This window comes from Trichogramma pretiosum, unplaced genomic scaffold, assembly GCF_000599845.2.
Source record: "Trichogramma pretiosum strain Unisexual culture from Peru unplaced genomic scaffold, Tpre_2.0 scaffold71, whole genome shotgun sequence".
NCBI lineage: Eukaryota > Metazoa > Arthropoda > Insecta > Hymenoptera > Trichogrammatidae > Trichogramma > Trichogramma pretiosum.
The window spans coordinates 449,401-471,392 of NW_019640814.1; the positions used below are offsets into that span (position 1 = coordinate 449,401).

At 41.6% G+C, this 21,992-nt stretch overlaps 4 protein-coding genes across 4 annotated transcripts in view; 2 read left to right on the plus strand and 2 right to left on the minus strand.

The window, feature by feature from the left end:
* Window positions 1–1,639: 1,639 nt before the first annotated feature.
* LOC106657665 (dentin sialophosphoprotein-like) lies at window positions 1,640–9,956 on the plus strand. Its single transcript, XM_014379286.1, has 6 exons — window positions 1,640–1,949; window positions 3,627–4,193; window positions 7,849–7,873; window positions 8,675–9,287; window positions 9,365–9,667; window positions 9,774–9,956. The coding sequence occupies exons 1-6, from the start codon at window positions 1,640–1,642 to the stop codon at window positions 9,954–9,956; spliced, it is 2,001 nt and encodes a 666-aa protein (XP_014234772.1).
* Window positions 9,957–10,947: 991 nt separating this feature from the next.
* Window positions 10,948–12,911, plus strand: LOC106657678 (ELMO domain-containing protein 2). The gene is made up of 3 exons (XM_014379305.2): window positions 10,948–11,056; window positions 11,316–11,500; window positions 11,581–12,911. Exon 3 carries the CDS (start codon window positions 11,624–11,626, stop codon window positions 12,560–12,562), a length of 939 nt encoding a protein of 312 aa, XP_014234791.1. The 5' UTR covers window positions 10,948–11,056; window positions 11,316–11,500; window positions 11,581–11,623; the 3' UTR covers window positions 12,563–12,911.
* Window positions 12,912–13,037: 126 nt separating this feature from the next.
* LOC106657677 lies at window positions 13,038–14,809 on the minus strand. The gene is made up of 6 exons (XM_014379304.2): window positions 14,394–14,809; window positions 14,122–14,307; window positions 13,906–14,044; window positions 13,668–13,829; window positions 13,465–13,590; window positions 13,038–13,334 (listed from the first exon to the last, which is right to left on the minus strand). Exons 1-6 carry the CDS (start codon window positions 14,569–14,571, stop codon window positions 13,187–13,189), a joined length of 939 nt encoding a protein of 312 aa, XP_014234790.1. The 5' UTR covers window positions 14,572–14,809; the 3' UTR covers window positions 13,038–13,186.
* Window positions 14,810–17,555: 2,746 nt separating this feature from the next.
* LOC106653304 (collagen alpha-4(IV) chain-like) overlaps window positions 17,556–21,992 on the minus strand; it is a 31,781-nt gene continuing 27,344 nt past the window's right edge. The window contains exon 10 of the mRNA XM_023461879.1: window positions 17,556–17,629. Within this exon, the coding sequence (XP_023317647.1) occupies window positions 17,556–17,629 (74 nt within the window). The remainder of the gene's footprint in view (window positions 17,630–21,992) is intronic.

Consider the following 21,992-nt stretch of genomic DNA (forward strand, 5'->3'; position numbering starts at 1 on the left):
ACGATTTTTTTGATCGAAAATTCTCGGCTGATAATGACGACATTTTTACAATCCGTTACACAGTCTATGAAATCAAATACCTGGTGATTTGGCTGATCTTTTAATGAGAAAAAATGTCATTATCTCACATCTTATTTCCGTAAACACGACTTGTTCATCTTTCAGCAATTCGATTTCTATTGTACCGTTGAGAGTTGCTCGCATAGATTTCGTGACCAGCTGAAAAAAAGTATTTCTCCAATCAAGATTGACACAAAGTCTGTGATGTATTATTCATTGGATTAATCAAATTAAATTTTTTGAAAACATCAATTGGAATTTAACTAATGTCCTATATTTGTTAAAGTAATAAAAAACAAGTATATCAAGAGAATGTCCCATATGATTATTTAAAAATGGTAATTTATAAAAATTAGAAAAGGAACAATTAATATTCAAGAAATGAAACTGATTTTTTTTTATGAAGGGTAAAAATATACACGACTTGTATTATATATCACGTCAAAGACTCAATACAAAAAGAGAAAAGTATATGAAAATAAAAACTTGGTAATGTTTGACATTATCTCAAAATCATAGTTAATCACTTGTCGGTGACGAAGAGAGAAGAAATTTCAGGGACGATTGGAGCGATAACTATATGTAGCGCGATCGGAACATATAATAGTGCACATTGGAAGGAGCCGCAGCGAACGTAGTGCCGATCGTAGAGTCGAGGGAGTGCATTTACTACGGCCTGCATCCTACGCAGGATCGTCAAAAGCACGTGTGCGTGCGTCAAAGCTGCCTCTATCGTCGTCCTTTTGGCTGAGATGCGAGAGAAAGAAGACAGGTACGGAGAAATGAGAGAGAGAGAGAGAGAGCAAAAGAGACGAGGAAGGGGGCACTCGATCGGCTCGGTGCTTTACACCTCTGCGGTGCGTGCCCCACTCGCGACGACTCTCGGGGGCACCTGTGTGCCCGATGTTGTTTGCAAGCTACAGCGATACAGAATCTCGGCAGAGGCTCGCCGTTGGCTCGACCATTTCTTCTCTTCGCTCTGGGCCTTCCCCTCTGCTCTCTCTATATAAAGCCGAGTGGACGTAAAGGCCCAATCATTTCTAAATAAAGTAGCTAGTGGCGTGCATCGCGAGGCCACCCATTCGTTTAAGTACAACAAGAAGGACAGATTTCGGTGAAACACACGTCAAGTTCGCAGGGTTTCGCCTGTTGTTTTTTTTTCGTTCCAAGCAATTAGATAAACCAAATTTCGGGTGAGTTTCGTAGTGCGCTCTAAGCCGTGTGTGTTTTATTTTTAAGCTGTGACAACCAACGGGGGGGCTCACCCTTCGACCGATTTTTCGCAATCGCTTAAAGCCAACGTCGATAAGTGCCGGTTTTTTTTCATTGTGTTTGCATCGCTCTTTCGATCGCGCGAAGACACTCGATAGAGCCGCAAGCGAAAATTTTTTATACCGCCTATGTGAGCTTTTTCGAAAAATTTTTTCTCCTCGCAAGTCAGTGTTATTCAAAATTTTGCAACGGATTGGGATAAAAATTCGAAACTTCTATAAAAAAAAATTTAATAATTTTAAAAATAATTAAATCAAAGCCGAAAACTAATAATCGTGTGCGTCACGTGCTGGTTGTTTGCAGAGCCATGAAGCTGGCTTTGGTGTTAGCGTTATTGAGCGTGCTGGCTCTGTCGGCCCTCGCCAGCCCAGTGCCCTCGTCCAAAGTCCAGATCGTCGAGGCCCCAGCCTCGGCCGTCCAGTCGAGACAAGCCGCACCAGCGGCCGGTCAAGCCGGCGCCGCCGCGTCCGACGACGATGACGACGACGACGACGACATCGACCTCGACATCACCGGCGAGGACGACGACGACGACGACGACGAGGACGAGGAAGAGGAGGAAGACGACGACGACGACGAGGACTACTTGGAGAGATTCATCGACGAGGTCCTTGGCGGTGAGTAAACACACAAGCACACACGAAAAAAATCATTTAATGCGAAAAATTGCACTCATATGTGCACGGTATATTATATGCATCGTAGGTGAACTCGTTCACGTGCGAGAGAGCAAGTAGCGAAACGACATAACTGTGAACTATACACATAAGTACGAGCATATGAGGTGCGCTCGCGATAACGGCTCTTTCCTCTCTCTCTTCCATGCAGTGCACCGCTCGGCACATGTGTGTGCGTACGCGCGGCGTTCGAGTGCCATCGTGACATGAATTACGCATCCTCGCGAAAAAAAATAAATCGACTCGTTTCGCTGGCAGCGCAACGCGCGATCTCGGCTCGTGCGCTCGTTTTTCGACACCCTCCGGTATTTTTTGTTTTCGGAAAACAATGTAACGATAAAAAGATTTCGCGCATCTATTACGGGGGCTGGGCGTTCTCGCGCGTATCGCTGCAGTCTCGCGGCTATGCCGAGCCGAGCACTCACACATATAATATGCGCCTCGAAATTCCGTTACGGCGGAAACTTAACGGTATCGAGAGCCAAGAGGCCTATACGCATGCACGAGAGGTCGTTAATTTCGTCGTCGAATTAACATAATATTAGCGGAGGAGCAGTTTATACATCGTACACGTGGAATGTGCTTTCGCGCGCCAACCATTGCAGTGTATATGTCTCTTTCTCTCCCTCCCTTGCTGCGAGGCTAGCTCGAGGCGGTAGCTTGTTGTCATTTTTTTGTTGTTGTTTTTTCTTCTTCTTCTTTTTTTCGATGCAATTGACACAGATTCGTTTTGCGATTTCACGCGTCTCTTTATGACAGCGAAGATGACGAGGAAAACGAGGGAAAATATCTCTTTCTCTCTCTCTCTCATTGATTGCTCGAAGCTACTTACTCTCTTATGGACGCGTATAAACGGCTATTTCCGTTATTTCCGCGATGCCGACATGAATTTTAATGTCAAACAGATAGATCGAGAGAAAGAGAGAGAGAGAGAGAGAGAGCGGAAGAGGGAAAGAGACCGATCTATATAATAACGCGACAAACTTTTCTACTTAATCAGGCAATGCTATAGTTTTTATCCAGCTGCAACGGAGGAACTTTGCAAAGCATTAGACGGCATTATCAGATTTCCGAAGTGTCGTCTTTTTTTCTTCTCTTCTTCTTCTTACTCCGAAATAGTTTCAATTTAACTTTCTCGCGCGACACTAAGCTCTGTGCATATATACGTATAGGCGTAGCCCGTCTTGCCTTTTACGCGCGCGACCGTCCGACGCTGTTGCTGTTATTGTTGCTTTTTATTTGGCTCTCGTATAGAAAATCACTTTATCTGCTCCCATTTTCAATTACTATGCTAATGCGCGTAATAAGGATCCCGCCTCTGCTGGCTCCTGCTGCTTTTCGGGTTTTCGACCGTTTCGTCTTTGCGCGTAATAACGGAGCTCGCTGCTCATCGCATAAATTAAGCGAATCGTCATGATAAAAATAAACGGTATATTTTTCGAAGCTCGACAATTATGGTTAGTCGAAAGAGCGCAGCGCATCGAGTCGCGATTGATTAACTTTCGCGCGAACGGAATTATGCGCTCGCACCAGAACGAGTTTCGCGAATAATTAACGGGATCTCCGTTGGGATTCGATGTAACATCGCTTAAATATGATTTGACTCTCTCTGCGCAGGTGAAGACGACGACGACGACGACGATGAGACCAACGCCGTGCCATCTGCTCCAGCTCCCGCACCCGCTGCAGCCTCCGTGGTCCAACCCGTCGCCGCTTCGGCCAACTCGCCCGTCATTCCACCCAATGTACAGGCCGACTTGATCGAGGAACAGCTCAACTCGGTAGGCGTGACCAACGTGCCCGACATCGACTCGTCTCTCGCCGACGAGACCAGCTCCTACGAGGACGAGGAGGCCGCCGAGGCTCAAGCCGCCAACGCCGTCAACGAGGTCGAAGCCGCCGAGGCCCAGACCGCGGCAGCCGCCCAGCAAGCCGCCAACGCAGCCGCCGCCGCTGCCCCGGTCAGCAACGCCGTCAGCTCCGACGAGGACGACGACGACGACGACGACGATGACGAGGAAGACGTCGATCTCGACATCGCCGAAGACGACGATGACGACGACGATGATGACGACGACGAGGACGACGACGAGGAAGACTCGGCCGCCACCGAGGAAGACGACGAGGACGACGACGACGACGAAGAGATCGAGGGTCTCGCCGACATCGCCTCGGCTCGCGCCAGTCGCCAGCTCAAGTCCGGCAAGAAACCCCACCACGTGCACCGCGGACGCAAAGCATCGACGAACGGTCAGCATCACCATCACCGCAAAGGCTCGCGCAAGCACAGCGCCAAGCCCAAGCAGCACTAACTAGTATAGTCTCTCGCTCCGCAACGGTCTGACCCCCGATCGCGAGACACATGTACTTTTGTTGTTGTTGTTTTTTATTTTCTTTTTAATGATTTTCATTTTCCATCGTCATCTCCAATCATCGTTGACTGAATTCGATAGGAGAGTCGTTGGCCCGCGTTGCCCGGCACCCACCACGCGATTTCATCGACGAATGCTTCTTGCCGATCAGAGGCCGATCTCCGGTCCGCGATTAGTATTTCGCGCATCACCCCATTTATTCTCGCATCGCTCATTTACCTGTATGATATCATTTACGCCGCGTTTCGCGCGGTGGGTGCCCTTCGACTCCCTTGCAAAAAAAAAAAAAAAACAAACGAACCCCCTCATCATCCCCCCCTTCCATTTATTGCGCGTGTACGGAAAAGCATACGGGTTCACTTGCACGTGCCATTCGTTGTTTTTCTTCTTTTTTTTTTTCATTGATTCGCCATCGAGAGAGGCAGCCCGAGATTTAAAAGGGCGCTGAGAGATCCGGCTCACTTGAATAATCCATAGGAGACTCTCGCGCTCTGCTGCCGCTGCTGCCCTTTCATTTTTCGTTCATCGCTCCCATTATCATCGTGATTCCCTTCGTGGATGCGTTGCATCCATGTGCTTCTCTTAATCGTTATCATCGTTCTTTCCTCTCGTTGAAAACTTTTGTTGCCATTTCGCGCGTCAACGAGTTGGCAACGAAAGTACGCGATAATTCGCATCCTCATTCATCGTTTTCTCCTTCATTCATTCATTTCATCGCATCAATGAATTCCCACGCATAAGCACATTCGCCCACTTATCGTTGTTGTTTTGTTGTTGTTGATATATAATCTCATCGTCATCTTCGTTTGTTTCGAACGATCCTTTTCGTCAGTGCCCGCCCCGACACTTTGCTCGACAAGCTCGTTCTCTTTGCTCTTTCTCCTTCGTTCGTTTCTGCAAATGCGCAAACAACGTTTTTTCTTGGCTCCGGCTCGGCCTGATTTTTTTTTGCTCCATACGAGTGTCGTCTTACTCGATGATAAAAAAAAAAACAAAAAAAAAAGAAGAAGCAAAATTACCAGGCATTAAACGAACGGATCCGGTGTTGAAGAAACTTACACGCGGATACCTGCCAAGAGAGAAAGGCGAATAACAGGAGGCAAGAAAAAGAAAACGTCTGTGTGTATGTGTGTATCTGTGTATACGTAAAAGTGTAGGTAAACGAAAAGGAGAGAAAGTGCGGGCGGGCGCGCAAACGATTGGGCGCGTACGAGGAAGGTACGGACAGACACACATATTGCTAATATGTGTTGCAGTAAGGCGCGTGCGTGTATATAATAAATAATTAGTGCCGATCAGAGAGAGAGAAATATATATGTGTGTGTGCGGAAAATCAGGACACGGGGTTTGTGCTGCTGCTGCTGCTGTTGCTTGGCCTGCGATTATTCAATTATTCATGTGCTGCAGCTCGCGCGTTGTTAAATTGCCGCTATAATCCATACGTATAGCCAACCATATATACATCCACCTCGTGCTGCATGTGTGTGCATAATTTATATATCAATTGCTATGATGGTGTCGATTATATGAATTGCCGTTACATTCGCCTAGTCGAGACTTTATACATGTAGATTCTCACGTGTGTATACGAGGACATGCATCGATCACGTTTCACTCGCACGGACACCTGACCAAAAAACCGACGACGCATAACGTACACCACTTGCAGGCTTCAGGCTGCATTCACGACTGCTTTGGCCTTTTTTTAACGACTGATCGCTCGCACGATTATATATTGTTGTATGGAGATCTGAGAACGAGAGATTGACATAATCTTTGTGTGTGCACTTGTCGTCATTTTTTATATATGCATATACAAAAAATATAAAGTAATAATATACGCACACGCTTATGCTTTATACGCACGACGAAAGAGCGAACAGTTTCTTTAAATGAATGTTTTTTTTTTAAATTTATTATTATTATTATACTTTAATATTATATCGACTATGCTATTATTATTTTATGATAATTTTTATGATATTTATAATTTTGTACAGAGACTATTGTTCGACTATAAATAAGATGAGATAAAATAATCACATCATCGTTTTACATACATCGTAATCATCGTCATCTCATTTCATTTCATTTTATTTTGTTTAATTATGAAAATTTCTTTCTCATTTTTTTTTATCAATTAATTTTATCAATCATTGTTTATATAAACCATAAATTGACTAAAAAAAAGTGACAAAAAATATAGAACGACTCATTGTTTTTCCAACGTAAAAACAAGAAAAAAAATCATCTGTGTTTTGTTTTGTTTTTTTAATTCATTTTATTGCAAGAATCGTAGCGGGTGTGTGTTCATCAAATGTGCTGGACGCTCAATGATATTTTTCGCGTTTTTTGCGGTCACATGCTCATCGCAATTTGTCTGATGTTCGCGAACGCGCTCGGATCGTCTCTGAAATTTTTTCTGTTTTTTTTTTTTAACCACGACTATTGGACTGTTTACGAATTTAAAATTTGACATACGATACGGACGACTGTCATCTGATTTTTATTCAATCATTCATTTGTTAATTTGTTGCACTGCAAGCATAAGTAGAAAAGTTGAAATAAGCTGTACAGCAATACAAGTATAATCGCACTACCATAGCAAATAGTTGAAAAAAAACCTTTGGGTTTCAGTACTTGGTCGAGAATAATAAAGCACCAAATCTCGCGAGCACACGTATTATACATAAAAAAAAAGTAATCGAGCGTCTGGCACATGTTTTGAAAAACGCACGATCCTTGCAATAAAAAACAATCACTCTTCACCCGAACCGGCATATCCTCAAGCTCCCTCGCTCGTCGTAATTGCAGCTCGCGCTGTTATACTCGCACTTTTCTCGACGAGCTGATAATAATAAAAAAGAAAATCAGCGAGTGTATATAATTGATGCAAAACAATAACAACAACAACAACAAGAGCACGAGAGGCTCGCTCGAGTACAGTTGTAGAGAGTAAAGATCGCGCTTGAACTTGGGAGGATTCGACGCGCGGCATAAGCAAGCTTATTGTCCTTGAAACGGACGAAGCAGCGAGTAATGCGGCCACGAGGCCGCCGGTCAGTCGTCGTCGTCGTCGTCGAAGCTTTCACCAAGAGGCATCGGTGGCGATGACCGCTAATATCGCCAACTTGACCCTGACCCACTCTCTCTCTGTGGCAGCGGTAAAGAAGCACGAGACACGCCGGGCCGGGGCTCTGGCGTCAACGCGCGAGCTTATATACGGCATCTCGCGGCTTTCTTCTCTCTTTCTCTCTTTCGATGTATAATGGCAACGACGATGATCCCTTGCTCGCAGCCGCATCAGCCACTTTCAAATACGACAACAACACGCGATATCTCGCGAGCCTCGAGAAGCCGGAGAAAGATACTGTACGGCCAATGTCATCTCTCGCTCGTTTATACGCGGAGGCGAAATATTTTGTACTTACGCGAGTGACGAATGTAAATCCAGTCTTTGCGGAAAGAAAGTCGCGCGCGCGTTTCCCCTTCGTTTTGAAGACTGCCAGTACGATACGGCTAATATATATATATTTTTTTTCATATAAAATAAGAAGACACGCGAATTCCGCCTGGCTCTCTTGCAGCCGTGATAATTAGCACTTTTCTGCACTGACGCGCGTACAATTTCATATATACTTGTTGTATCTGCGTGAGGAAAGTGTTTTTCTCTCAAATCGCGCATTAACGACTCGGACGTTTGCTCGCGGCACAGCGAGAGAGTAGGTCAATAGGTGAATATCGCCTGTGTATATATGTATCCGAGCGCGCGTTTTAGCAGGCAGTAAGCGGCACGATCATCGCGCGTCTCGAGAGAAAGAAGGAAACACGGCGAGTAAAGTGCGCCTGACCCACATTTCGTGCGGCGCGCGCGGATATTCTCTCTCTCTCTCTCTCTCTCTCTCTCTGTCTCGGAGAGGAACCGGTTATCGTCGCGATCCTTATGTCGTCAATATTCGAGTACCGTTAACTTTTGCGCGTACGCACACACACACACACACACATTGTGCTTTTTCTGACCACGACCATAAGAGAGGAGAAAGAGAGAAAAGGTCAACGACTGTGCGTGCATATCGCGAGTCCTAAGTACGTGGCCGATTAAAATTACGCGCTCGTGGCTCGCTGTTCTCTGCTCAAGGACGCGTCGTAGCCTCCTTTCGAAGCTCCCCTTTGTTATTGTCCTCTCGAGCTTATATCGACAAAAAGAGAAGTCGATCGAGCGATTATGCACTCGAATATAATGCGAATTCGATGAATGCGGTTTGCAGGCACCGTGACTATGGCCAACAACAGGGACGTCTCGTCGATCTACGTGGCCAAGTACAACGGCTTCGTGGACTCGATCCTCGAGCGCATCAACCGGATCCTGCGCGAGAAGTACGACCCCGTGACGGTGAAGCTCGCCAGCAGCAGCAGCAGCGGCAGTACACCAAGCAGCAGCGGAGTAAAGGGCTCGACCAAGAAGCGCACCACCTCCAGCAAAAAGAAGAAGAAGACGAGCAGCAAGAGGCGCAAGAGCAGCAGCAGCAGCCACTCCAAGAACAAGAGTCGCGTCGTCGAGCCGAGGAGCATCGATCGACAGGAGGACGTCTCGAGCACTACTCCCTCGAGCCCGAAGGAGGTCACTCAGCAGCTGGAACAGATCGCGGCATCGCAAATTAGCAACACGGAAGCGTCGATCGGCGAGTCCGCGGCCATGCAGCAGTCGACGAGATCGGTATCGAGCACCAAGAGCAGCCAATCGGCCACGACGAGCTCGCCGGCTCAGGCTCAGGCGAGCGATCGCGGCACCAGCCCGACCAAGAAGCGCCGACCGACCAAGAGCGGCAGCAAACCCAGCGTCAAACCTACCACGACGACCAAGCGTCCAGCCAGCTCCAATAGCAACAAGGTTGGTACATCACGAGCAAAGGTTTCAAATTATCCACTTTGAAAAAAAATTTCAAACACGAATGTCAACAGGTGGTGAAAAAGCCAATCAAGACAAGCAGCACCAGTACCAAGCGCACCAAGTCCAAGGCCAAGGCCACCCTGTACGGTCTGTCGTCGCTCAAGCGCTCGGGCGACGTCTCGGTCAATCTGGCGAGCGATCACACGACCATCAGGACGAAATTCAACCTCGGCCCACTGGTTCTCAGGGTCGAGAAGGAGTTCGGCCGGGACGAGCGCAAGGAGGTGCGCAGCGCCACCGCCACCACCGCCGAGATGTCCGGCAGGCTCAGCCTGAGGGTCTATCACGGGGGCGCCGCCACTCTCCACTCGATACGCGTCTTGCAGCCCAAGCAGGTGAGCGATTAGTCCAAGCCATAACTCGTGGGCTACTATGGCCGATGACCGATGATGACTGTGTATGATTTGGTGTTTCCGTTCGGCGATCGTAATATGAGCGCAGATGAGAATCGAGAGCTCCGACGACCACGACAGGACGCGCGAGTTCGTCTGGGAGCGATCGGCCCGCATAGCCCATCTGGTCTCGCAGAAGCTGTCGAGCGCCACGAGGTCGATGCTGAGACCACCGCCGAGGCAGCAGCATCAGAGGGCGGCCAGCAGCTTCGTCGCCGCTAGGGCTGCTTAGACAACACCAGCTACTTCGAGTTCGAGGTCGATCGAGTGCTGCAGTTTACCCCATTTCTAGCGATTAAACTCTGTATATTTGTTACGCGTATTACTTTAATTTATCTATCGATTATTGAGGCTACACCGACTTTTGGCCGGCTACCAGTAATTTTAATCAAACTCATTGTATGTATATACACACATTTACATATTATCGCATGCGTATATTATTATTATTATTATTATTATAATATATATTGTAACGATTGCGTCCTTACAATATTACATCATAGATCAAATCGTCATTTCAAGCGAATATTTCGCACAAATCAATTAGTTTAGAGTAATTCGTATTAAATCTGCGTTGTATATATTTACCATTTCGTGTAATTAGGATGTTTCAATAAAGTCATAATAAGGATATTCATCGAATCTATGTACGTTTCATTCCAATACATCCTCATGCAATATAATTAAGGTATATGCCTCTATTTTCGGTCATGTCCCTATATTCGATCAATAATTAATATTAACAAATTAATGGTACGTAAGAAAATTTTTTTTAATAATTGACTGAATGAATCTAACATCTTCAACAGAAATACATTATTCAAAATCAGATGTCAAGTTTCAATCCTATATAAAAAATTGATTTAAATTTGATCGAAATTAGGACCTGACTGATCTAAAATAGGGGCGTATACCTCACAGCCATATCGACGAGGGCAAAAAACTAGTTATTTGAAATATGCCGCTCTATTTGAGTCGTTTACTTTTGAACTTACATTTTAGACGCGTACTGCGCACACAAAGCTGAAAGCGAAGTAAATAATTCGCAGAATTGCAGCTGCCGCGGGACTCCAATTTATACGAGAGACGAAATTGCTCGAAGGTCGCGGGCCGCGACTCTAGTTCTGCTCTCTTCTGCACTGCAGCGCCGAAATGCCGCGCATGCGAATGAAATATGGCGTCCGCTAGCCGCTACGCTACTCTTCTACTATATCATACAGCATACAGCCGCGCGTCAATGTAATACAATAATATAGGCTGCTACGGGCGCTCTGCAGATTATACTGCTACGCCGCGAGCCATGACCGTTTTTTACTGAATCGAGCAGGTGTGAGTGATTCTTTTTTAAACTCATTTTACCACGTTATTTCGCCTAATTCCAAAGTTTCAACTGTTACGTTCGATCTTTTTTTTCAATCGAACTAACGTCGACAATTCTTCACGTGTCTAATTTTTCCTAACGACTTTCCTACCTTTCTTTTTACTCCTGTGTCACTTACCTGACACGAGAATTAGAGATTAAAGTTTTTAACTTGTATACTTGATACTTGATATTGTACAGTGTAATGTTACTCATAACTGTTTACAGCTCCAGCGATCCAACATGTTCATACTTATTTTTTGGTCCTAACGTAATTATAAAGCGTGGATCGAGCTTTGTTGATGTATTGAAACTTCAAGGCATCTAAATGCTAATTTCAATATGCTGTAGGACGATGCATTTGTTTTCATTCAGTTCAATTTTGTAACGTGAATGAATAGGGGTGAATACAGGTAAATATTAGTTAATATTTTTCATCGTCACTACTAATCTGTCAAATTTTCTCATAGTAACTTGATTTTCTTAATTTCAGGCCTAGTTAATTAATTTTTAATCAATTCTATTTTATAAAAATCATGTTGAGCTACATTTGGTCTCTTGTCAACTGGTACCTCAGACCATTTATAAAATGGCTACTTCGCCACACAACTCACATGTGCGAACTTCAAAGAATATGTTATGGAGAACCATCGGGGGCACCACGTACTTATTCCGTTGAAGTATCTCTACGATTATCCAGAAATCCTGAAATCAGATCATTGCTAGCTTATTTGGATGATATCGCTGATCAGCAAGCAATTACTATGAGATCTGAGCGAGCCATTTTGGAAGAAAGCATCAAGACAGTGCTTATTACAAAACATATTAATCCAACAGCACACCCTGATTTTGCAAAGTCTTTTGGTAAATGTGTTGAGTTGATATGGGGTTATAGGCAACTTTGTGTTCATTGCGAAGAATTGAGACAAACTCCATATGATTCTGATAATGCAAAGCATGAAGGTTTGCTTTTAAAATTGTGGGATCTTCTCATGCCTGGTGAAGAACTTGATGGTAGAATAACCAAACAATGGCAAGATATTGGATTCCAAGGAGATGATCCAAAGACTGACTTTCGAGGTATGGGAATATTAGGTTTGGAAAATCTGGTTTATTTTGCCCAAGAGTATCCTAGTGCCGCTACTCATGTATTATCTCATTCTATGCATCCTAAATATGGATATGCATTTGCCATTGTTGGCATTAATTTAACTAGTATGGCTTTAAGATTATTAAAAGATGGATCTGCTAAAACTCATATCTATAATGCATCCAAAACTCTACCAACGATTCGTGCCTTTCATCAATTTTATTGTTACTTGTTTTATGAATTTGATGGCTTTTGGATAGAATCTAAGCCTAGTAATATGATGGAATTCTCTTCCATTCAAGAGAAGTTTGAACAAAATATTAAGGCTGCTCTTGCTGATTCTTCAACAGTTTTAAGAATAAATTTATCTGTAGATAATATTTAGCACAAATGTGCAGATTGTGTATAAGATTTCTTAATTGATCTGTTAAATTTAGGTTTTTTCAATTGACTTTGCATAAAATTAGCGTAGTCGTAAAATTTCTAGACTAGAACTGCACTTATTTTATGAATCTTATGAATTTAAGCCTGGAAGAGATAAATTTCATGCATTAACTTCTGTACAAATGAATTTTTGAACAATTTTTAAAAGTCAAAGCAATAATTCTAATAATATGTTAACAAGTGGAGTATGACTGTAATGCACATTAAAAATGTGTCTTGACTTGTGATAATTTGCCATTGCTGTAAGTATATTTTGTAAACTCTGTATAAACTTATCATTACTCAAAGCTTTTGTCAGCATTTCTTGGTGTTTTAAGACCATAGTATGCACTGTATTTGTTCACTTAAAAGGGGAAAACTTTTTCACCTATTACAGAATCAGCCTTAAATATACAATATTAAAATAAGCAAACAAAGTCTTTTAGTTATTCTAGATTCTAGATAACCAACTTTATTCATTATGTATAAAATATATAAAACAAATGTCAATTTCATGGAAGTGTACGTTTGCTCTACTTTTTAGTTTACACATATGTACAACACTAGCAAAAAAAAAAATAACTTCTTAATCCATTTTTTGTTGAATCTCAGTCTTTTTTCTAAGCTTCACTATTCCTGACACTACTACCATTACACCTACAACCATACTACCAAGTTTAACTACCCAGGGATTTTCTTTGAGAAAATTGACTGATAATTGAACTAGATCATCACTGAAACAAAAATAATAATGCATTGTGAATTATATATTAAATTAAATTTTACTAATAAAAATCATTACTTTAGACATCTTTGTTGTTTTTTGAAAAAAAATATATCCTACAGTATCATGATTATACTTACAATGGGCTTTGAGGAACTGGAACTTTTTCAGCTTGAGCATTTTTGTACCAATCATTGGCAAATGACACAAATGATTTGACATCATATTTTGGAATTTGATAACGGTACATTTTACCTTGTCTAAATCTAAATAATAAATATAGTAATTTAGTATTATTTTGTTGGTATAAATTTTATAAAAAATGTTAAAATAATTTACTAACAAAATAAATTGTGGCACTTCGAGAACTCCAAATCGTCGAGTAGTTACAGCACCAGAAGTATATTTGTTAATGCGAGCTACATTCATTCTTCTCTTCAATTTAGCTCCAACTGCTTCCCATCGAGCACCTAATCTTTGGCAATCAATGCAATCTGTACTGTAACTAAAATAATATAATTTAATTAATGGCTTGATTTCATAAAAATGAGAGTTAACAAATTAAAATAAATGAAACTTACAACATGACAAACCAGTCACCTGTAGTGGCTCCTGTGCTTGCTTGAGTTAAATGCTCAAAAGTATCATCAGTTAGCTCTTTGACCACTGGTTCTTTATTTTCAGAGAAAGTTTGAAACATCTCATCTTCATTGATAGGGCCTGAGCAGAAAAAATAATATGAAAATCAAAAATTTGCAAGCACAAAATAACAGCTGTCTAATAAAGTCTGAACTGACCATCATATAAAAGAGGAATGCCCTGTCTGAAAAAGACTACCGCAGGTTCCTTTCCAGGTGCATAGAGTCTGAGCATTTGACTGTTGACAACTTTGACAACCCATGCTGACATAGAGTCTACCAAATCCTCTCTAATCCCCAACAGATGGTTCTCAAACTGTTCACACTGCTCACAGTTTTGTTTGGCTGTCAACGGAAAGTGAAATTTATGAAAGGGAAAAATATAAGAAATGATAAAGGACATATGAGCTTGAGAGGAAATATGAACTCACTGAAGAGGGTGACGACGAACTTTTCCGTCTTAATGAGATTGAGAAGCTCATCGTCGCTGACAGTCTCGAGGTTAGCAGTCGCTCCGAGGCAGCAGCCGGCGTTCAGCAGCAGGACGAGGAAAAACAGAGCGCAATATTTGAGACGAGCTCTGGCAGCCGGCTCAGCGAACAGTCGCATCGTCGCGTTGCTCACTCACTTTATATATATATCTAAAGGCTACAACGTGATTGGAATTTCGAACTAGTTTTGCAGCCCTATGGGATTCGGAGCTATATTATATATGCGCGCAGCAGCAGCAGCTCGAGAGTGTTTTATTCCTGTCAGTGTGTGGAGCGTTGTGTTGCTAGCGTGCACACTGCACATGTATGTACACAGAGAACAGCTGCTTAGCGCTCTCTGACACGTCACAACACAACAACAGACTACCGCGGCTATGTCGCGATCAAAAGTTCCGCAGGGGCAGGCGTCTGCAGATTTGCAGCGCAGCAGCGAGCAGAGGAAATAACGCCACTATCGTACGCGACCCGACGTACTGCCGGTGGGGGCTGTGATTATCAAGTCCTATCCTTGGAGTTGGTGAAATTGTGCGCGTAAAGCATCGAGTGTTATAATACCTGCGGAGACTCCATTTGATTTTCGTCGCCGGGGCTTGCGGCGAGTGCATCGCTCGATAAAATATGTTTAATTATCATGATTATTAAATATTAAATTCGCATGGCGCTTATTGCTTGTAATATAAAGGATATAGATGTAGATGCAACATCGCAGTCAGCTATAGAGATATGGCGCGGGTAATTGAATTAAATTAAATTATTAATTTTGCCGAGCTTTGACGGATCGTTTGAGCTTTACTGCGTAGTGCAGCACACGCGGCGCGCTTGTTGTTCTGAAATACGAAACTGAATATTTTTATAATTCGCGTTTTATAATGCTCTGATTGATCAGAATTCGAGTACGCGTGCAAATCAGTCTCTGATCATTCGATCGATTGGGTTTCACTTCCTCGGTGCGGAATCGCTATCGTACGACAAAAAAGTATAAGATGCCGATTAGGCGTGCACTCGAGAGATAGAGCGCGAGCCGGCGGAGGTGTTGAAAATTTCGGAATTTTGTCCGCTGCTATCTTTTATCAGTTTTCACGCGCTGCGCAACGCGCCTTCGCACGAAGTGGATTGCAGGCCGTAAATTAAAATCACGGCCAACGCGCGCAGAGGGTCCATATACCGCACCGACTGTATATATACGGGGAGTTACATAGCGCGGCAAGTGGCGTCGCGCGCGAGGCCAACTTTAGCCGCAAATGATTTACAAGATAAAGTTGGCTTCTCTCTCTCTCTACATACATACAAGGTGAGTGTATGTAGGTAACGCATAGCTTTTGGCCCTTATCTGCAGAGGGCCGCCAAGTATACACTGTATATAAGGACAATTATACAAAAAAAGGCACATTTGTCTGTCCCGCGGCTTACGCAGGCCGCTGCCAGTTGAATTAGCCCTTCTAAGCCTGTGGATTTCGTGTATTCTGCATATAACTTTACTTTACCATATGTAATTCGAAGGATTATTTAAATACACCGGTCAAAAAAGGGAGCTAAATGCCATTGTCGTCAAACGGTCTGCGAGCATACAGCGAAGTAGGGTGGAGCCTGTATCAATATAGCCTGGTATTGTTATTATTGTCGCTTGGGTTATACACATATAAGGGAAGATTCCCTTAGTGTGTTTATGTAAGTATGTGTGTGTGTGTGTGTGAGTGTGCAGGTATTTTGACAGTTTAGTATATTGAGTTAAACGAGGAAATCAGTATAGATCTGAAAGTGTGAGAGTTGGGATTAAGGTGAATAATTGAGATAATTGTCTTTTCTCAATTTACAGGTATAATTTGTAAATAGTAACATATAAGTTTAGATAATTTATGTTTAATAAAAATAACTCAATTTACAGAGCAACACAAGGATCAATTCATTAATAAAATCCCAACATCTTTCACATTATACACATAAAATGGTCCCCACTATAACGCTCAACTTACGCTTTCTAATCGTTGCTGCACATAACTCGCCCAACACTCGTCTGTTATTGCATCTCTTACATTACGTGTTCTTTACTCTGGGTATATGGATCGTAGTGTATATACAGTCATTACTCGTTACGACGCTGCAGCTCAAACGGAGATAGATCATTTCTAACGTAGCAAGTGATTTTTGCGTAAAAAATTGTTATAAATTGTGTGTCGTGTGTCAGTGCGTAAAAAAATGTCATACAATAACGAATCCGACGAAAGTTACCATGGCGAAGATGCAAGCAACGAAGTCGATATCTATGATTTCAAACACGTGGATGATTTTAACCAAAAAAAAAATTAGAAAGTTTGAAGAGTTTACGTGAAAATATTAATTGGATCGGTTGGTTCACAAAAGAGCTATATTATGATCTAGATGAACTTTATTCCATAATCAACGATTGGGAAGGCCAACTTCCAAATCTCCAAGACATTTTTCTTAAAAAAGACATTGACTTTATTCTCTTGGATTCAATAGTGCACATTGGTCGTGGTGGATTAGATGAAGGAGAATCAATCATCAAGTTCGTTGCTCGTACCGGCTACAAGGACAAACCCGACTTTGATAGAAATGGCAAGCCATTGTTGCATCGCACTACAGCGGTGCATCGTGCTTACAGGAGTCTTTTACCCAATATAAATAGGATCCGTGAACTTTTTAAAATATATAACAGATTTGACGCGAATTACACCGATGAATCGGGCCTAACCCATTTCCATGTGGCCTGTGAGTATGGCTTTGACGACGTCGTTGAACAATTTCTTGATTGTGGACAGGATCCTCATTGCCTCGCACCAAAATCAATTTTTCCGCTCCTATTAGCTGTGCACTAGCATCATAAGAAGGTGGTCAAATTGCTGTTAAAAATTGGGGCCGATCCGAACATGGTCAACAAGGATGGATTTACTCCTCTGCACATTATTTGCTGGACAGAAGACAGTGATAACTTCATTGAGACATTTTTCGAGATCAGTGATGAAATGGATCAGTGATGAAATGGATCAGTGATGGATGGGTAACACACCATTGCACTTGGTGCTGGAACACAGTCGCAAGAAGATATTGGAATCGCTGCTGAGAAGGGGTGCCAATCCCAATTTATTTAATAATGAAGGAATACAAACACAAGTACTTTTTCATTCTACCCCAGCCGAAACCAACCTTTTTCGTCCCTGCGGCCAAAACGAAAAAGTTAATTTCTGCTGGGGGATTCATGAAAAATAGTACACGCACCTATGAAGCGAAAAAGAAAGCCTCAGAGCTCGTGTTTATCAACCTCGGCTTCGCCTTGGCCGATAATTGCACATGCTCTGAGGCTTTCCAGTTTCTCGCTCCCTAGGCACGTAATATACTATTGGAATGATCAAACTCATAAATCAATCTCAAACAGTACTTTTACGATTTAAATCGCGATAAATAACGTAGAATGAAAAAAATGTGTGCTTACGGGGACATACCTGTATTAAATCCTGTATTATCCTATGAATAAAAAAACATGAAAATGAAATATCAAACTTAAATTTTTTGTTTTTTAATTTACAACACTGATCCGTCCCCTTAAATATACGAGCAGTACTCTACGTGGTGTGTTGATAAGCATTGATTTTCTGAAGAAGTGTACGTGACCCTGGAGCTGCACTTCAAAGGGCTTGCTCTGAATCGTACAAGAAGTGATTAAAAACACGACTCGCCAGAAAACGCAAAAGAAGAAAAAATTTAACACCCACAGTATAGGAAAAATGTTCACGGAAACAGCATACTATATCTCTATATCTTTATATCAATTATATCTCAGTAAAAAAGCAGAATTTCGGAGTTTTGAAAAGTACTTAAAAATTCAATAAAAAAAACATCGAATTTAAGGCACGTTTCTTCTCTTGCACCAAAGTTTTGTCACACGCATTTACGTGAACTATTCGTTTTATATCGGAGCTTCTACCTACTATAGTTGTTAAATTAGAGTGTCTCGCGCCTACCAAGTCCAATTGGCATAATTCGCTTTTCATTATATTGCCCGTGCGTTTAGAGCGCAGCAGCTGAGTTTGCGGCCTTTTGCATCGTAGCGGAGCATCGGCTATATGCCCTCTAGCCAACAATGCGTACATAATTTGAAACGAGACGCGCTAATTTATATCCCTATATGGCCTGCTCAATATAATATAACGCAAATAACATGTCATCGCTGCTGTATCGAGAGAGGGAGAGAGAGAGAGAGAGAGAGAGAAAATTCCCATAAATTATTATATTATTATGGCCGGGCTCAATCGAGCTTGTAGCTCTGGCTGCGTTGCACGCGGACTCGGCCGCGCCGCCGATTGTTATGCATAATTAAGCCTCTTAAGCTTTATACTTTGCAATTTATCTTTGCTTTCTCTCTCTCTCTCTCTCACTCGTACGTGCGTATTAATAAGCCCAGGCGCCTACATGCAAAAAGTCGAGCTGATCGAGCTGCTCTCGCTCGAGCATTTAGTTGTATTGCACAACTCAGGGCGGTATTTTCAAAGTTTTTCCTGCCCCAAGCTTCCATTTGCGTGCAGCCATCAAATGCAATAATTAATCATTCAGCGGTCCGTATAAAGCTCTGTACGATACGTTTGACGGTCAGGTGTATTATACAGCTAAACACGTTTTAACGAGAAGCTAAAAAAAATTAATTTCTAATTAAAGTAAATCGACAAATTCTTTCTCGAAAAAGTGACCGTCTGATCATGTTATTGCGTAAACAAGTTATGACTGGTCCTTGAAATTTTCGTGGTAGTGCCATACGAGTTTTTAAAACTCATAATAATATGATAGTCTCTGAGTCAACTTGTTGTGATCGTCCATTGAACGTTATTGGGATTTGAGATGTGCTTAAATTATAACTGATATATCATGGGTCATTTTGGTTGAGTAGAGGTTGCACCTTTATATCTTATACATGGTAGCTACAAACGGTGCACCTCAAATATAGTATTGATGTGGAGTTGATTGCGAAGCGCTTTAGATGCGAAGGGGCTGCGGTGAGTAAATGAAGCACGAAATTTTACCTGACTGCACGTATGCGCCTTGATTACGTTGCGATTGAGATGTAGGAGAGTATTGTTTTTACCCCGTAGTAAATACGAAAAATTGACTGGATATTAGCAAAATTTAATTTTTGCTAATCCATGGTTTCCTGTGAGCCCTCCAACAGGCTCATGCAAGAACAAATACTAATACGAAAGCATGTATGTGCATTTATGAATTCGCATTTGCCATGCGAGATCATACTTACTTAAACGTAATTGATCGAGGTAGAACAATAATCGCAAAAATTATGTCTTTCCATCGTGTGGGACAAGGGGGTATAGGTATCGTAAATGTTGTTTAACCCATTAAGTCCCAAGAGGATGTTTTTTCAACACTATATTCGGCCACTTTATTTTTGGTGTAAATGGGGTCAAAAAAATATGCGAGTAACTAATTCTAATGTAAAATTTAATGCCCTTTCAGAATCTGATCTCAGATTTTTGAAAAAGTGATCAGGTCAAAAGTTACACTTGATTTTACCCAAAAAACATGATTTTAAAAAAAAAATTTTTTTATTTTTCGAATTTCCAAATGAAAACCATTAGAAATCTTAGGGGTTTCGTGCAAATATCGCGTCCTCGATACCTAAACTAAAGGTTAATGGGGTTTAGATTGAAAAAAATAAAGTTAAAAAATACTTTTTTTTCTCAAGTCCTTCGTTTTTGAGTAAAAATTCTATAAATTTTCATTCAATTTTGCGAGTTTCGACCGCCATTTTTTGTGTTTAAACATTAATTTTTTTAATCGGTACCCCGCTAACTTTCAGTTTAGATATCGAGGACGTGATAATTGCACGAAACTCTTGAGATTTCAAATGGTTTCCATTTGGAAATTCGAAAAATAAAAATTTTTTTTCTTCAAAATCACGTTTTTTTTTTATAAAATCAAGTTTAACTTTTGACCTGATCATTTTTTTGAAAATCTGAGATCAGATTCTGAATGGGCATTAAATTTTACATTAGAATTAGTTACTCGCATATTTTTATGACCCCATTTTTTACCAAAAATACAGGGGACGAATAAAGGGTTGAAAAAACGTCCTCTTTGGACTTAATGGATTAAAATAATTAACTAAAAAAGTCGTTTTTTCGTATTGTACGAATGTCTGAGCCAACCCCAAAAAATTTGACAACTATGAGCGATACGTATTTCGATGCAAAATTTTATCACCTTTCAGAATCTGGCGGAAAAATTGAGATTGGTGCATTATTTCAGATGTTATGAGCGATTTCGTGCCGAAAAACGTGGTTTTTGTGTGAATCGAGAAAAGTGCATTTGTTTCTTCAAAAATACGGCAGTCAGTAGCTTCTATGGATTTCTCAGAATGTTGTAAAGTGTGAGGAGAAACGTGATTTTTCGAGGACCCGAAGCCGAATTACTGAATTTTCAGCTACAAAAACGCATCCCACAAAAACAGCTGTATCTAGAGGAAATTAAGACCGTTTTAAAATCTGAATATGGCGTTGGAAAGGCGAGACGAAAACCTATCAAACAATGCATTCACATTTTTTCAATAGGTGATCTTGCTGAGCCGTTTTTTGAAGAAACAAATGCACTTTTCTCGATTTTTAGTTAATTTAATGTAAATCCACACCCGTCTTGTGGTACGGGTTTTTTTCACCATATGAGCTGAAACTTGGTAGAGGTCATTTTTTTGGAGGTTTGAAACTTTTGAGGGGGCGTCCCGTTGATTAAAAAAAAAAAAAAAAATATTGTCAGTCTAGTATATATATATGAAGTACGTATACACACAAAGAGTAGTGTGGTAACTGTCAAAGAGTATATACGCGCAGCTAACCATCAGGCGCGACGACGATGACGACGACTCTGTGCATTGCCGCATGCCTCGTGAAACGAGTTTACGCTTCTGTTTCGTTGCATCGTTATCGAACACATGCTCGTATGTTGTATATACCATTGCTGATACAGAATATATAGCTAATAATTAACGATGAGATACCCATAGAACTCTCTGTGCGCATTCAAAGGGCGAACGCAGAAAACGCGCCGAGCGTGCGTGTAAATTGACTTGTATACGCAGTTAATTTCAATTTCTATGCGAATACTTCATCTGTATGATGCATACAAAATTCGCTAATTACTTGAAAATTCTCAAAATCATAGTGATTTCGAAAAGCTTGCTAACACCCGTTTCAAGATAATTTAAAGTAAATTTATTGTGAAAAAAAAACGATGTACATTTTGGTTTTATCGCGAAAAAACGAGCGTCATGATCTTAATATTTAAAAAAATCTACTCTGCTTTTTAAAATGAATGAGCGTAGTAAGATTATTAAAAAAAAAATTCAAATGAAAACAGCATGATTATTATGAAAAATTCGTACTCGAGCTTTAAAATGAATTTCACATGAAACATGTGAAGCTAGTTTTAAGCTGCATAGAGGACGGATGCAATAAGGAGAGGCTATGGATGAGAAATTAAAAAAAAAAAAAAAAAACTAGTAAAAAAATTGATGCTACAAGC

Excerpts from the sequence above, each read along its gene's own strand:
- LOC106657665 (XM_014379286.1), top strand. The coding sequence starts at position 1,640 with ATGAAGCTGGCTTTGGTGTTAGCGTTATTGAGCGTGCTGGCTCTGTCG. Across the intron at positions 1,950-3,626 it reads CATCGACGAGGTCCTTGGCG|GTGAAGACGACGACGACGAC; the intron begins GTGAGTAAACAC and ends CTCTCTGCGCAG. Across the intron at positions 4,194-7,848 it reads CATCGCCTCGGCTCGCGCCA|AAAGTCGCGCGCGCGTTTCC; the intron begins GTCGCCAGCTCA and ends CTTTGCGGAAAG.
- LOC106657678 (XM_014379305.2), top strand. The coding sequence starts at position 11,624 with ATGTTGAGCTACATTTGGTCTCTTGTCAACTGGTACCTCAGACCATTT.
- LOC106657677 (XM_014379304.2), bottom strand. The coding sequence starts at position 14,571 with ATGCGACTGTTCGCTGAGCCGGCTGCCAGAGCTCGTCTCAAATATTGC. Across the intron at positions 14,308-14,393 it reads GTTCGTCGTCACCCTCTTCA|CCAAACAAAACTGTGAGCAG; the intron begins GTGAGTTCATAT and ends TTCCGTTGACAG. Across the intron at positions 13,335-13,464 it reads CCAGTTCCTCAAAGCCCATT|TGATGATCTAGTTCAATTAT; the intron begins GTAAGTATAATC and ends TTTTTGTTTCAG.